We start from the raw sequence: 15,646 nt of genomic DNA, 5'->3' as shown, positions 1-15,646 counted from the left end.
TAGTTGACACCTAACCTGTGGCAAAAGTCCAGCCCAAGATCAGCAGAAACACCTAACCAACCTGTAACTGACTGAAATACATTAGCCTAGCCAAGCCCAGATCAGCTGAACCCTACAAACTTGTGACTAAATGAATATTTAATGTTATATGCCACTGAGGTGTGTGGGTCTTTATTACATAGCCTTATTTGCTGCTAGATAACTGATATGGGCATTATCAGGCCCAACCTAATCTCATTACTGAGGCTGAAACTAAGGAACAGTATGTAGTGCATGCTGTGGCGTGCAGTCTAGATCTGACTTTCAGACTAAGGCTGCTGTGAATGTTAATAGCTGAATCCCTCTAAAGATTGTTCTTAAAAAAGAACCACCTTGCCCCGAGTTATACCTTTACTAGGAGACAGCCATATTCAATGGTTGATGCAGTGTGTGTGTGTGGGGGGTGGGGGCAGATATAAAAGCTGTTCTTGTGCCTTAAAGTGAACAACTCTGAGGTGTCAACTGCACTGCAATTCAAATTCTCCCTTTGTCATCTAGTATCCCTCATCCCTTATTGGTATTGTGCCTGGGGATATTCTTCATTAACTTCCTGCATGCAAATCTCAAAATCTCAGAGTCTGTTTCCCAGGAGACCAACCTGTCATAGACACCAGGAAGGGAGCAACTTGCTCAAGTTCAAAGTGCTAGTTAATAACAGAGCGAAGTTTAGGATTCAAATAAAATGACCTCATTCCTTTCCAGTGCTCTTTCTACTTTAACAAAACATGTCATACTCAAGGATAGAGAGGACCCAAGACCAAGATTTAAGGCAAACTTCGTTCTACTAGGATATGGTAAGAAACCAATTTCAAGGTTTCACCTTTCAACTAAAATATTTTCTGAAGTCTTTTGACTGAATATTAGAAATAAAACATTTTGCACTCTTAGACTACATCACAAATGAATGTTAGAGCTGAGTAGGAGAATCTGCCAAAGAAAAGCAATAAAAGCACTGATTGACACTGGATCCAACTCAATGGCAAGACACAGCCCACTTCTGGCTGAATTCTGAGAGAGGTGCATGTGAGGCCAGCTCCGTCTCCGGCCTGCTCCTGCCACAGGTCTCCGTTACGCCCTGCATTCCGTCTAAGTCAGGGCTGGGTGGAACAAGAGGTTCCCTGGGAAAGCAGCATAAATGTGGCAGCTTCTTGTTTTGCCAAAGCTCTGTAGTCCTGTCAAGGGTTGCACGACTAAGGAGCAAACATTCTTCGGGAAACATCCTATAAACTGACCATCTGGCTCTCATCCAGCTCAAATGATTCACAGATCCAAGCCCATTCGGTGGAATTTGGTCATTCCACACAGCCTGCCCCAGGCTTAAGATTACTGAGGAGGGATGGGAGGAAGATGAACTCTGCTGTGTGCTGGCAAGGACTGGCCTTACACGTGGGACATTTGTCTGGTTTTCCGTCTTTTAAGAATTCCAACTACAGCCCGGCCGGGCGTGGCTCAGCGGTTGAGCATCGACCTAGGATCCAGGTGATCAGGGTTCGATTCTGGGTCAGGGCACATGCCCGGGTTGCGGGCTAGATCAATGACTCTATCATCATTGATGTTTCTATCTCTCTCTCTCCCTCTCCTTTCCTCTCTCTGAAATCAATAAAGATATATTTAAAAAAAAAAAAAAAAGAGTTCCAACTCCAAAAGTCAGTGTTCAAATTCAGTTAGTAGTAAATTTCTTCATGGATTTGCTCTTCTGTGTGTGACCATAGACAGCAATGACACTGCAGAAAAGCTCAGCTTCAATTACAGCTTGTTAAACACCAATTGTTCCAAGCATTAAGTTTGAAGCTTTCATCTGGGACTGCTTCTTCTCTGGAATATCCATGGTTCCTCCTCCTCCCACCCTCTCACCCCTAAGTCCAGCCCATGCCACCAATGTCCCTAGACCACTTTAGTTTCTCCCGTTGCTTTGGGGTTTCCCTATCTCCTCTAGCACTTTTTCAAAGTGTGACCCACTGTCTACCTTCATTAGAATCACCTCAAGTTCACGAGTCAAAATTACAATCCTTGGATCCAGACCACTCAGATCAGAATCACTAGCAGGAAAACCCAGGAAACTGAATTTTAACAAGTTCCCTGGGAGATTGTTATACACTCTAATGGCAGAGATAAAATTCATATCCTTGGCATAGCACACAGGCTATTTATACCCTGGACTCAGCCTGTCTTCATTAGCTATCTCTTAGCTCTTCTTGCATACATTATGCTCCAGCTCTCTATTTTCAGTGTCCAGAAACTGCCCTCCCTTTCTGGCATGCTACCCCTGCCCTTGTTCACAGGGGAACTCCTAGTGACCTGGGAAACTTGCTTTACTTCACCCGTGCACTCATAACATTTTACATTCTTCTGTGAAAATGCCTAGCCTCTTGCATTGCCACCAATTGTTTACACGTCCATCATCCCACTAGACAGATCGACTCAACAACAGCAACTGAGTCTTGGACATCATTTAAATCCTTGTAGCCTGGCACACACAGGCACTTGACACAGATCTGGTAATCATGAAAACGTCCCCTAAAGATATCAGATGAAAGAAGAGGGTAGTGAGGGATAGAGTAAAGAAGGTGAGCAATTTTGGTCTGTAGAAAACCCACCGTCAAACCCTTTACACTTTTCTTTATCTCTTGAGCCCCAAACGCAGTCAAATTCCACAAGTGTAATTTGAGGAAACTTATTATATATATTTATTTTTTAAATTTGGGTTTTCATGTATGAGGTCTTATAATTAAATGAAGCATTTAAAAAATTTTTCTGCATATTATGATGTTTTAAGATCTTAAAAAACCTTTCTGGCTGGGGAGCCACTGGCCCTCTCTAGGCTAGCCGATTCTAAGGGATAGCAAAGGGCCAAGCAGGAAGCACGTCTTTGAAATGCAAACTAACCAATCCAGAGCCCTAAGCCCTTTCTCTGGCCCATGGACCCTCTCTGCCAGAGCCAAGTACCAGACAGCTAGGGACCCTCCCTAAAGCCTGAAGCCCACTGAAATAATTCAAACTAGTCAACCTGAAGCTGTTCACCCTGTCCTGCCTTGCCTTTTCCCATGGAAACCCCAATAAAGACCGTGACCTGCTTCCTCACAAAAACCTGGTATTTCTCCTGTGACCCTGAGAGGCATGCTGCAGCTTCCTGTCTGGGGTCTGTGAGTAGTAAATTCTATTTTCCTTTGACATTCCAGTCTCTTGAATGTCATTCACTGGGCCGCATCATTCACCATTATACCTTAATAAACTCTATCCTGGGGTAACATATAACATAAATAAAACATACTGACAAGGCATTTAAAATATAACTATACTATTCAAGAAGTCAGTACTAGCCAAAAATCTCTCTGCTGTACTTTGGATAAATCTGGAGACAAAGACTCCAGCAGAGGCTGAATTGCTTTTATTTCAAGAATATTTCCAGGATTGCTGAGCAGTCAGTAGTAGGTTATTTCAGTTCGGATAACCTTGGCCTCCGGGTATGGGATTTACTTCCTTTTAATTGGAAACAGGTGACTTTGTAGTTGATCTGCTTGCTCCTATTTCACTCTGTGAGTGGGTCGTCTGCCTGCCTCCAGTCATCGTAGGATGAGTGACTGGATTACACTGATAGACCGGACTAGCCTGGCATTCCTAATCACAAACTGCTGCTCTTGCTTGGTCTCTGGACAGAGTAACCTGTCCTATCTATGAAGAATGTATCCTACACACTGACTCTACCAAACCTTAAAAGTCATTTATAATTTATTTGAAAAATACATTCCAATATCTTTAGTGACTTCACATAGTTTACCAAATAAAGTTTGAATTCTTTGTCCTGGTATTTAAAATTCTCTAAAATGTGGTGCCAACCTACATATCTAGCCCTCTCTTCCCATTTATCCAACACCCAATCTTCTGCTCTAGACCAAACCTAGCTGCAAATCAGGATCACATTAGCAACATTTTTTAAAAGAGGTTCCTGGACTCCATCCCTAAACTGAGTCAGTATCTTGGAGTGAGGAGGAGGCCCTGGGAGTCTGCGTTTTTATTCTAATTTATAAAGAGTACCAATCCAATAGAAAAATGGGCAAAGGACACTAAAAACAAAATATAAGTGCTCCTTAATCATATGAAAAGATGTTCAGTCATACTCATAAATAAAGAAATGCAACCTAACACTACACTATGACACCACTTTTTACAGACCACACTGGCTAAAATCATTCACAAGTTTGAGCATATCCTCTATGGAGAGTTTTGGAGAAACAGACATTTATGCATTGCTGGTGGGAATGCAAAGAGATACAACTCATATAGACAGAAATTGGTTGATATCTACCAAAACTAAATACATTTTCCATTTGGTCCAACAATCCTACTTCTACAAATCTACTGTAAAGATATACCCATATACATAGGATGACAAATGTATGAGGTTATTAACTATGAAATTGTTTATAACGAAATACTAAAAACAATCCAAGTGTTTATGAACAAGGGAACTAGTTAAATAAACTATGGTAGAATCAATCCCACAATGGCTTAATAAAGAATGTGAAAGATCCCTATAAACTCATAAGAAAAGATCTCCAGGAAATATATTTAATTGAAAAAAGCAAAGTGCAGAGCAGTATATATAATATACTATATTTTGTATAAAAAGAAGGGGAATATAGGTATTTATATTTATTTGTGTTTGCACAAAGAAGCACTAAATGAACAAACAAATCATAAAAATACTTATGGGGGCAGAGAGTAAGAGAATAGGAGCCAGAAATGTGTAAGACTTATCTGTGTATACCTTCTTAAGCACTTCTGACTTTGGAACCCCAAAAATGTATCATTTAAGAAAAATTAAGTAAAAACAAAAACCACCTTGATAGAGTCATCACATACCAAAAAAAAATCTGCTCAGTTCCAAGGCGCCTTCATTGAATCCACCCAGTTTTCAAAATTCTGATATTTACTCTACCTTCTCTGATGATGGCACCACACTCTTCAGACACTCCAACCATTGCCTATTAGGCACTTTACACTCCTTGCGCCTCAGAGGCTGATCTTGACACTGATACTCGTGCTACTAGAGGCCCCTGAGGCCAGTGGAGTGGGATGACTGAACAGGCTAGAGGACAGCCTCGCTCGCATCCAGGGCATTGAGTGATTGATAATCAAAGACTGAAAAAACAGCGGAGGACACTGCAGCCAGTGTCTGGACACCTGATCCGGCACCCAGCCTTGCCCGCCAGCACAGGGTGGCAGGGGCCAGGGAAGGCAGCTGCCAGACAGTGTCACCAGTGACGGAAGGAGGGGTCGGGGCAAAAGGTCAATTTTTCAGTTGCTCCTGAGGAAAAGCAGTATTTCTGCATCTTTATGGATCCTGATGGTTGTGAAGCTTGTCCATGGAGACTAATTCTCTTCAACAGGATCAAAGACAGAGTATTTAATGCTGAAATGTAGTCTATCCTATTCACTTATAAAAGCTTTTTTTTTTTTTTTAGAAATTCACCTATAAATTGTATGCTCATGAATAAGGAATTAACATTTTCTCTCCTGCTTGTCACATTCTGTCTCCATCAAGTTTCCCACCCTCCTCTTTATCAATTATCTTCAAACTCTTCTATTTTGCTAAGAAACATGCTTGCTGCAATTTCCCCTCATTCTCTTTTCATTCCGCAACAACGTGCCTTTAGCCAGCAACTTCTTCATATCTGAAGTTGTCTATAATCCTTCCTCTTGACATATACACCAATATTCCTACCCTAGGTGGACATTTTAAATACCACTAACAATTAAGAATGTTTTTATCCGTTAGGTTATTTTAAAACCCCCCATATAACGCTCTGGGCTGGCAAAAGCAGACGGGCTTATTCTGCCCTGGAATTTGCTCAAGCCTGAATAACTTTTGCTAATCTAATGCCCGACATCTTCAGGTGAGTTTCCTGGTATTTGTAGGTCCACCATCTATAGTTCACAGACATTTAACAAGATGGAGCAGGTGGGAGGACAGCTCACACCGTAACTGTATGTGGGCCTCTGGTTTTTAGATCCAGTAAAAGTCTGGAAGAGTACAGAGTGCCTGATTTATTTTTAAGGAAAGTAAAGCCATTTGATAGATTTCCAGCTGAAAATCGGTCAAGGCTGGAGTTTGGTTCACCGAGACCATGAAGCATGCCAATTCCTATTTTCCCATGGCTGACTCCCAGTCTTGGCCAAGAGTACTATAATCTTTCCCATAAGGGTAACCTGGGACATGACACAAGGACAGAAAGGCCTTCCAGGAACTCGATGAGGAACAAGATAAAAGGCTCCCCAAACCAGGTCCAAGCTGCCATTCAATGAGAGGCAAACACCCAAATCACAATACCTGATTTCTAATAGGGCAAAAAAGAAAACCTCAGTCCCTCTACAGCTCATATTCAATCCAGATGTCTAGAAAACAGCAGGATTAATGCTAAAATTTTGCCAAGGCAGCACCAGATGTTTATAACAGAACCATATAGAGGCTGAGGTAGGAGACATAATGATTTTTCCAAACATCCCTCAAATAAGGAATGAGAATTCTTTGTGTGTGAGTTAGTGGTTAACACATTTGACACCAGGAACACCTGGTGAAGGAGAATTTTCATCACCAGCCAGAACCCGTTTCTGCACTGGATAGAATACCCACTTCCTCTCTAGACATCTGGATCATAAGTGCGCTCGCTGGCTCACGCTACTATTTGAAAGTCCAGGAAGCAAATGGCTGAATCCCAGTTAAGCACTGAACATGTGGCTTTGGAGTATTAGCACCAGGAGTCCTAATGCTGCCTGATCTTGAAGAGCAGTTGTGAGGGTTCACTGTCAACATTCTGTAATTAGCAGAAAGCAATTACAAGTATTTTTCAGTTACAGGTGCTCTGATCCCTGTGACAGCTCACTGATCTCCAGATGCCCACCAGAACCAATGGTGGTAATGATGACCACAGTAATAGTGCTCATTCTGTGATGGGTATTTACATACATTATCTTATTAAATCCTCACCACAGCCTGGAAATACAGATAACTATGTTCTAAGCTGAGATTTAGGAAGTGGGCCAAGGTCACACAACAAAGAAGTAGTGACTGTGTTTTTGAAGTGGTTTGCTTGACTCCAGAACTTCTTTTGTGTCTTCTGTTTTATGATTATTTTGGTTAAGGTAAGGACATTTTGCTCTTGTGGCTGTTCCCCTTCCCAAACACACACATAGCACAGCTACAGATAAATCACTGATCCACAATGATATATGGCAGAACATTGGAAAGGATGCTATTTATTTTCCTTTGCATCTATGTCAGGGGAAGGTGGGCCAATAAAAGAGAGTGCATAACTGAAACTTCACACCTGAATAAATTCTAGAGACCTGCTGTACAATATGTGCCTAAGGTTAGCAGTACTGTACTATGTACTTAAAAATTAGTTAAGAGGGTTGATTTCATATTGTTTTTCCACAATAAAAAATATGATTTAGAAAGCTAGACCATATTAAAAATCAGATTCACATTATCATGACATAATTACAATTTATATGTGTTCAATTATACCAAGATCATATGACAGAAAAATCTGTGAGATAATGTGTTATATGTATTGAAGTTAAATATTAACTAATGGGAAAAATATGTTTTATATTCTTTCAGGTATTTTTAGATGTATTTTATGAAACATATGCAGAACATGCAAATGGTAGAATAGGAAGGCTTTCCAGTATAGTTAAATGAGAATAAAAAATTAGAGAATGCACATAAGAGAACGTTTTTTTAAAAAAAGTAAAGCCCTAGAGATGTAATAATTAGGAAAAAAAATGGGTGGAGCAGATTCAGGGCTTCTGACTATGAGGTTTAACTGCTCACAGTAAGTCTTGCATGCTCCCAGGAGAACTGCAATAAGTTAGATCTCAGCTGCCCAACACTGAGCTGTACGATTCAAGAGTCCCACATGCATCATTAATTTGAAAAATTGTGAAAACTCTACATTCAGCCAAATTCTTCTGCTCTCCAAAAGGACTCGGGCATAGTTCAGTCCATATTTCAGTGACTTTTCATTTATCTTAACAGCTTCTTTCTGCCCTGATTAATTCCCTCCCCAGCCTAGCCAGACTCAAGTACTTCAAGGGTCTGGCAGGTCCCCATCTGTGAGTGAATCGCCTGTAGCACAAAGGCTGCAGGACCATCGGATGATGTTGCTCACAGGCAAGAAGACTGAGAGTCCAGAAGAAAGTTTCTGAATACCCTTCTGGTTCTCCCCTCCCGCTGTATTACTTCTCTCTTTCTTCTCTGCCTTACTGACTTTCAAACCATAAAATGCTCGTGTATTTTTCATTTTAAAGGGCCAAAAACTGAAACCAGAACCATATGGAACTGTTATGCAAATATAACGTTAGGCAAACTGATCTTTGCTCCACAAGGAAAGAGCCCTCTGGATATCTGGTTTCCTGTGATTCCCCACCGACCTCTCCCATAGAATTTGTCCCACCTTAGCTATGAACAAAACAATAATATAATTAAAACGGTTAAGAGAACCTAGCTGGAAGTGGTCGATTTTCATGGTGCTGTTGTTGACAGGGCCAAAGATGGTGATCACAGAGATTTTCCTGGTGGCCATCTTGCAGAAACTTTCCAGATATTCGTCTCGCTGCTGCACATACATGTTGTTCTCAACCTTAGGAGCGGTGATCAGCTGGAGGTGGGTGAAGCAAGCAAATATTAATTCACAGTGATCGTTTCACACTGAGGCAAAATCCAAAGGGCTCACTTGGAATAGAGGGCTGGAAGTGACAGGCACCAAAGCTAAATTAAACTGAACTAAGCTAAGCTGAGCTAAACTCAACTCAACTAGACTAGATGGTTCAGTTGGACAGTTAGCATAATTAGGGCCGAAAGACTGTTTGTGAAGGGCTTTTATTTATAAACGGCTCTAGCCAGCTTCGACTTTTCTACTCATTGCCACTGTTTACATTCCTTCCTAGTCTCCGTGTGTCTTGGTTTTCTCACTTGTGAACTGTGCACAGCAGCACTTACTGTGCAAGGCTGTTGTGGGCACAGCATAAATACTTGGCATGGAAAATTTGTTCAATAAACGTTACCTTCCTTCCTTCCTTCATTTTAATCTTCATTATCCTAATTGGCTGCTCTGACATTTGTGAATTGAGATGTTACTACTATCATTTCACGTCTCACGGGGTTGAGAGAGTTTCGCAGCCAGGCCTTGGGCACTCGGGAACATTCGATGGCTGATGTCTGCACTGAACATTATCTATTCAGCCTTTGCTGACTCGTCACTGGGTTCAGAGGTTAGTCTCCATACGTGTTCTCCCATTCTACAACATTAAAATTTATCAGCCACTTCTCTACTTACCCATCTAACCTTATAAAATCATTCTGAAGTCTGTCACTTGGCATTTCTCAGAGGGGAAGTCACCATTTGTAACCTCTTTCAAATTCTTTTTCAAAATGGTTAATATCTGGTCCCAATTCCACCCTGCGGTTTATTTTTCTCTTTCAGAGTTGTGTTTATTGCTTCCTGCAGGCTTTCCCTTCTAAGAATTCTCTATGCTTGACAAAATACTATCTATTCCTCATGGAAATCAAGATGTGTTCAACAACTTTTGAGTGGAACATTAACAAAGGTTTTTTGGGGATAAAGTTATGTCGTTTTCTCAGATTGTTATTTATTTTAAGTAGACATGATTTCATTTACTTTTTATTTTGTGTTTATAAGCCTGTTCAGATGAACATGATATATAGAAAATGCTTGTTTTAGAAATGCAATTTCCCAAAAGGAAACATAATCAAGTTTCCTCAGATTTATTCATTGATTCACACTTAGCCTTAAAAAAGATTTAAGGTGGCTATAAAAAGAGATAGTGATGGTATTTTTGGTTTGTTAGTTTTTAATTAGATATATGACATCTGAAAATATTTCCTTAGGTGTTTATGGTAGCTCAAATCTTGGGAGTTTTATTTTTAGTTGGTATGTTTTTTGTTTTTCTTTCTGGCTATTCTTTGCTCACAAACACACTATTTTGAAATAAATAAAATGAACGTTTAAGTGAGAACACAAAAGAGTCAAAAACAAAGGTCAGGTTTACTGGTTGTGATTTTGGGCTCCCTACTCTAAATGAAGGATAAGCCCATATTTAGAATATATTTAGAGGAGTCTCTAGGGCACAGCTGCCCAGAAGCTAAATGACTGATAATTACCTGCCTCTGTAACTTCAAATCCGTACATAGACTCCATTTCATTCATCTCACACTTTGCCATGGACCTTTAGAGTCCATGGACAGATCATGATAGGACAGGATTTGAAAAGCCCTCAAAACTCCCTCTGGTCTTCTTCTCCTCCTTGTACATAATTGAGAATTTCAGACAATATTTAAGCATACAGAACTTCATCTTCCCTTCTGGAAGTTTCTCTCAGGGATCTCTGAATATAGTAGTCTTAGGACAATGGGTACCCAGTGGGAATCACGCTTTAATAAATCAGGAACTCTAATGTTTATTTTCCCCTCAGGACCTTTGCCCAAGGGTGCCTTACCCCAGGGTGAGGTGACATTCATTTTGCATGACTCATTTCCCAGCTTCTGGCACTGGATGATCTGGCCCCAGGCTCTCTCTTGCTAACCTTTCCCCCTTCTTTCCCTTATGTTCTGTCTTCACCCCAAGGCCAGACTATTCTAAATTATGCCGTGAAAGAAGTCTTGGCAGAGTGACACAGAGAAAGGGTGATTATAGCCAAAGTTGGAGGGCCTGAATTTTAATTCTTATTCAACCCCTGGCTTCCACGTAGCCTTAACACGGTCATTTAACCTTATGAACCTTACTTAGATTTCTCATCTTTACAATGGAACAACTTCCCTGCCAATCTCATAAAGCAGTGAGAACTGAGCAAAAAGAAATAAAAATATGCTTGTAAGGCTGTGTGCGCCCGAGTACCCTACATGTATATCGCCTCTGAATAGTTTTTCCACATTCCTTCCTCTGCCTTGACCTATATTACTTCTGCCACCCAAAAAAAACCCTCCTGCCCCCTCCACCTTATCTGATTCTGAGTCATTCTTCAAATGCAGCAGGTCTTTTCTATCTCTTGATGATCATGTAACTGTTCTTACAGTCTGCTGTTCACTTGGAATTTACATATTTCCTTGATTTACCCTTATATTTTATGTTTATGTCACACCTCCCCAACTAGACTGTACGTCCTTCAAGGCCCTGAAGCCCCAGCCCCTACCACTGCCATGCCTGTGATAGGAGCACAAATTCTGGCCCACATTACTCAGGTTACATGGACCGCTCCAGCCAGGAGAGGGGAGCCACTCAGAAACGCAATGGTCCCCTGCCTATGAATGTCTAGCTGTAGCCCACAAACCAGCTGGTTTTAATCTGTTCCTCAAGTTCACATCAGAGAAAGTAGAGGAGGTTGATCATCTGAATATATTTCAAGGATTCTTTCCCTGTGTATCGACATTGCCATCCCATTAATTTTCTAGTTTGGCAGTATTTCAAACGGTATTTAAAGTGGTAACCACTTCCAATCCCTCTTCCTAAAGAGAGCATCCTAGGACTTCTCAGTAAACATTATTGTCTGGTTCTTGGCCTCTTTCCAGTTTGGTGGCGATAAATCAGGGCATGTCTCATGAATTTAGAATTGTGCTATGGTTCTTTTTTAGGTTTCTGTTCCAACAGTGTGTTGGCACAAGGAGCCTCTGAGTATAATGAAGCCAGTTTGCATTAATAAAGGGAGCAAACAGAAATGGGAAATGCTAGGGGGAAAGTATTTTAAGTCTCAGATTATTCTACATACTGTGTTAGGCTCAAAACACTAGATTTTCACAGAATTCTGAAAAATAACACTTAAGTTAGCAATCTGCCTTAGTAAATCAGAGCTTTACATTCTTTTCTAAAATTAAATAAGTAGATTGTTGTCCCAATATCCAGATTTCTGAAGTAAGGTTGAAAGTATTAACCCACTTGAACTACAGGAGATTCGGTCTCCAAAGAATGTTTAAACTTGAACTTGAATCTCTGCAATTCAGCACTATGAGGCCTCTTGTTAACTGACAAGTAGGTAGATTCTCAGGGCACAAAATGATGACTTGTCAGCTATATTCCACATAGTCCAATGTTTAAGTGATAAGCAGCTTATCTATATTCTCACCATTGTCACCCCCAACTAACACCAGCCAGTCGGAGGGATAAGGTTAACTGGGATTCAATCTATTGTTCTTGACTGACTGCCGGGAAAGCCAGAGAGTTGAAGTGCCGAGAACTAGCTGGGTATTCCATGCAGAAACTCTACATCGGTGCTCAGCACAAAACGTTGACAACTGATATGTCTTACCATTTACCCGAGGAATTCAAGGTGTAAAATGAATTTTTAAATGTCTGTTTTGATTAACAGGAAAGTTTCCCCTTCACTTTATGGCATCTCCCCCACATTCACACCCACAGGAGGGCAGAATGGGGGAGTGGCTTGAACAGGAGCTTTAAAATCAAACATACCTGAGTTCCAATTCTGGCTTTGCCATATATTGACTATCCACCTTGGGAAACTTCTCAATTTCTCTAAGCTTCTGTTTCCTTGTCTGTAAAATGGAGTTAAGTCCTTCCTCATGGGGTTGTCGTGAAGATTAAACCACACAGTCTCAAAACCCCCTGGCAGGACATGCTCCTTCTTTGATAGACTGTGAGGCAGGAGGTTGGAGGATTGACCTCAAGCCTAAGAAAAGGACAGACACCTGGCTCCTCCTGCAGCTCCTCTGAAGGCTTCTAGGATGCTGTTCACCCAAACACAACCTATACCATTGCTGCCAGTGTTTCCCTAAGTAATTGGTTAAGTAGAGGTTATGTGATGTTTTCACATTTAAAGAATTATATCAATAAATGCATACATAGCATCAGAGGTTTATGATAAGCTGTAACAGGGCACCAGGGCACTGAAACACTGGAACGCCCTGGCCAGTGTGACTCGGTTGGGCATAGTCCCGAGCACCAGGAGGTTGCCTGTTCCAGTCTCAGTCAAGCACATGCCTGGGATTTCGGGCTAGATCCCCAGTAGGTAAGGGGCAGGCAGGAGGAGGCTGATCGATGTTACGCTCTCACATCAATGTTTCTCTCTCTCTCCCCCTCTTCCTTCCTCTCTCTCAAAAAATCAATAAACTATTCTTTAGAAAAAGAAAAAGAAACACTGGAAAGATAAGCTCAAAGGCAAGCACAGTTTCTTGGAATGTGAACCTCATTTAAGTTTGAGCACACTGGGTTAGGCTGAGGCCAGTAAGAGGTATATGTTGTCAGCTGTACTTGAACAGCTCAAAGAGTGCTAAGCCTTAATGAATATTAATTGAATGGCCCAGCTTCCTGAATAACATCAGCCATACTGGACAGGGAAAATGAGTGGAAAAACGATAAATGGCACCAACTAGTTCTTTCACCCAGAAACACAAGTCTTCTCTCTGTCTGGTCAGTCTTTTCTCTCCATCTTTTGATATTACATCATGTTTATTTCATCTTGTCTTTTCTAATCCATTCTTATTTTGGATATCATGAGCTCTTTAGAAAACACATTTCTGATATGATCATCAGCTGGGCACACGTGGGATTGCAAGACTGAAACGGCTCTTGTTGGGACTTTCTTTGCAATAACAAACCCGGGTCTCTCACCAGCCACCAAGAGCAATGCTGCCATGAGCAATCCCAGCTGGTTTCTGTTTTGCCTCACATGACATCAGCAGAAGCTGTCATTGGAGTTTCATTTGCTAGAAATTTATGATCAGGGATACCGTTAAAAGCAGAAAAGACCCAGCTGGGCTTTCAAATCCCTGACTAAGGGAGTGGAGAGAAAGGGAGAAAAATAAAAGACATGACTAATGTCAGGGATATTTATGAAAAGCCCTTTCTTTTGACTCACAAACTAGCAGTAATGGAAGTATTTACCCATACATGTACAATTACAATCCTCACAGTTTACCCATGATTATTTCCCTCTGTATAAACCCTGACTATGAGGAACATTTTGCTTGCCCTGTTGGCTAAATGGCCACGGTTGGGTGATGTGCTTTAGCAGGCTGGACAAAGTCCCATGTACGCAGGAGGAGGGCAACGGAGCACACCACTAATGCTTTTCACAGCCCAGAGAGAGCTTTCCCCCACAGATTCTCTAGCAGACATTCAAGTACCAGGTAGAGTTTTACTCTACAAGCAGTGATTCTTTTGGTTCTCACTGGAACATTCCCATTTAAATGTATGAACTCTGGGAATAACCAAGTAGCTGTTAAACTGCTCTGACAGCCTGTCCTCTGCTAACCTCGGTTTATACAGTTACTTTAAGGCTCTCTTTAAAACAAGTAACAACATACAAAAAAATCACACACACACAACCCATAGAATCTATCAAAACTTAGGTTTTCTCCTAATACATAAATACTTTATTGATGCGACAGCTAAGAGAATTTGGGGACATGCCCCACCCAAGATAAATACCACAAGAGACTCTGCTCTGAATAACATTTAAACTTTTGAAACCACTAAAGAGAGATGGGTACCAGAGTCTCTCTGGCTCAGATCGTTAATCCAAATTTAGGCCACATTGGGAAAAAACTAAAAAAACCTTCTGAGAGATGCCCTGAAAGAAGAGAGCCTATCTCCTCCAGTGGGGAAATGGGGGGTATGGAGTCACCTTGTGCCTTCAGTAGGATAGATGATGCCCTCAGTGGCATGAGATGGCTCCCTCCCATCCAGGTACCTGAGAGAATTGTCCCTGATTCATATCACCCACCATTAATTATTGGCCTTTTTCTCTGAAGTAATTGTATCATACTCTTGTCCTCTTTGACAGCCTGGAGTAAAATGACAGCATTAAGAGGCTAGGGGTAAAATCTTGGAAGGGCACTAAAGGAGTGGGTAAGGAGACTTGGAGAAGAAACATTCTCACATCGCTCATGAGAACTGCCCTTACACTTAGGAGGGGGCTTATTCCTGTCCAAATTCTTTTCCCTGGGATTTGACCGCATACTGTTATTAAGATATGAGATTTCTCTAATTTCCAAAGAGATAGCTACTGAGATAAACCTGTGACTCGCTCAGTTCTAGTAGTGCACACACACACACACACTCACACACGTTCATGCTCATTTTATAGAGTCTCAAGGCAACTGACGTCTGGGCTCCAAGTGTGTTGCTATGGTATTGAAAATTAGAACAATTAATCCAGATTCCCACACTCCATCCTTTTGGCCTCTTACTGGTTGGGCAGTGATTGAAGAGGCAGCCTTTACGGGATGAAGATTTCAGACAGCTGGTTTAAAAGCATTCATGAGGGTCACACCCACTCTCCACCCACACTGCCTTACTTTCCCCTCTGAGTTTTCCAATTGTTGATATAGACCTAATTAGGGGGCAGAGGAAAAACCTTGTTATTTCCCCATATACAAGCTTCTGGTTTCTAAGCTCAGGAAGAGAGAAACCATCTTCCTAAATTGTGACCGGCGTCAACATCTATCATTTTAGGAACTTCACTCTCTGTTACTCTTTGAATGTACTGCCATGGAGCTGTATCCAGAACTATCCCCTGGAAGATGGGGGATGGGTACTGCTGGGTTTGGAAGAAGCTGACTACAGGTGCTTTC

The 15,646-nt window shown here is 41.3% G+C and overlaps 1 protein-coding gene across 1 annotated transcript in view; it reads right to left on the bottom strand.

Annotated features, from left to right (window-relative positions):
- CCDC80 (coiled-coil domain containing 80) overlaps nt 1–15,646 on the bottom strand; it is a 33,645-nt gene that overhangs the window by 14,754 nt on the left and 3,245 nt on the right. Inside the window, exon 3 of the mRNA XM_081139409.1 lies at nt 8,546–8,702. Within this exon, the coding sequence (XP_080995535.1) occupies nt 8,546–8,702 (157 nt within the window). The remainder of the gene's footprint in view (nt 1–8,545; nt 8,703–15,646) is intronic.

The sequence above is a fragment of the Miniopterus schreibersii genome (assembly GCF_964146895.1).
Source record: "Miniopterus schreibersii genome assembly, chromosome: 5".
NCBI lineage: Eukaryota > Metazoa > Chordata > Mammalia > Chiroptera > Miniopteridae > Miniopterus > Miniopterus schreibersii.
The sequence above is the reverse complement of the archived record's forward strand: the minus strand, read 5'-3'. Positions and strand labels throughout refer to the sequence as shown.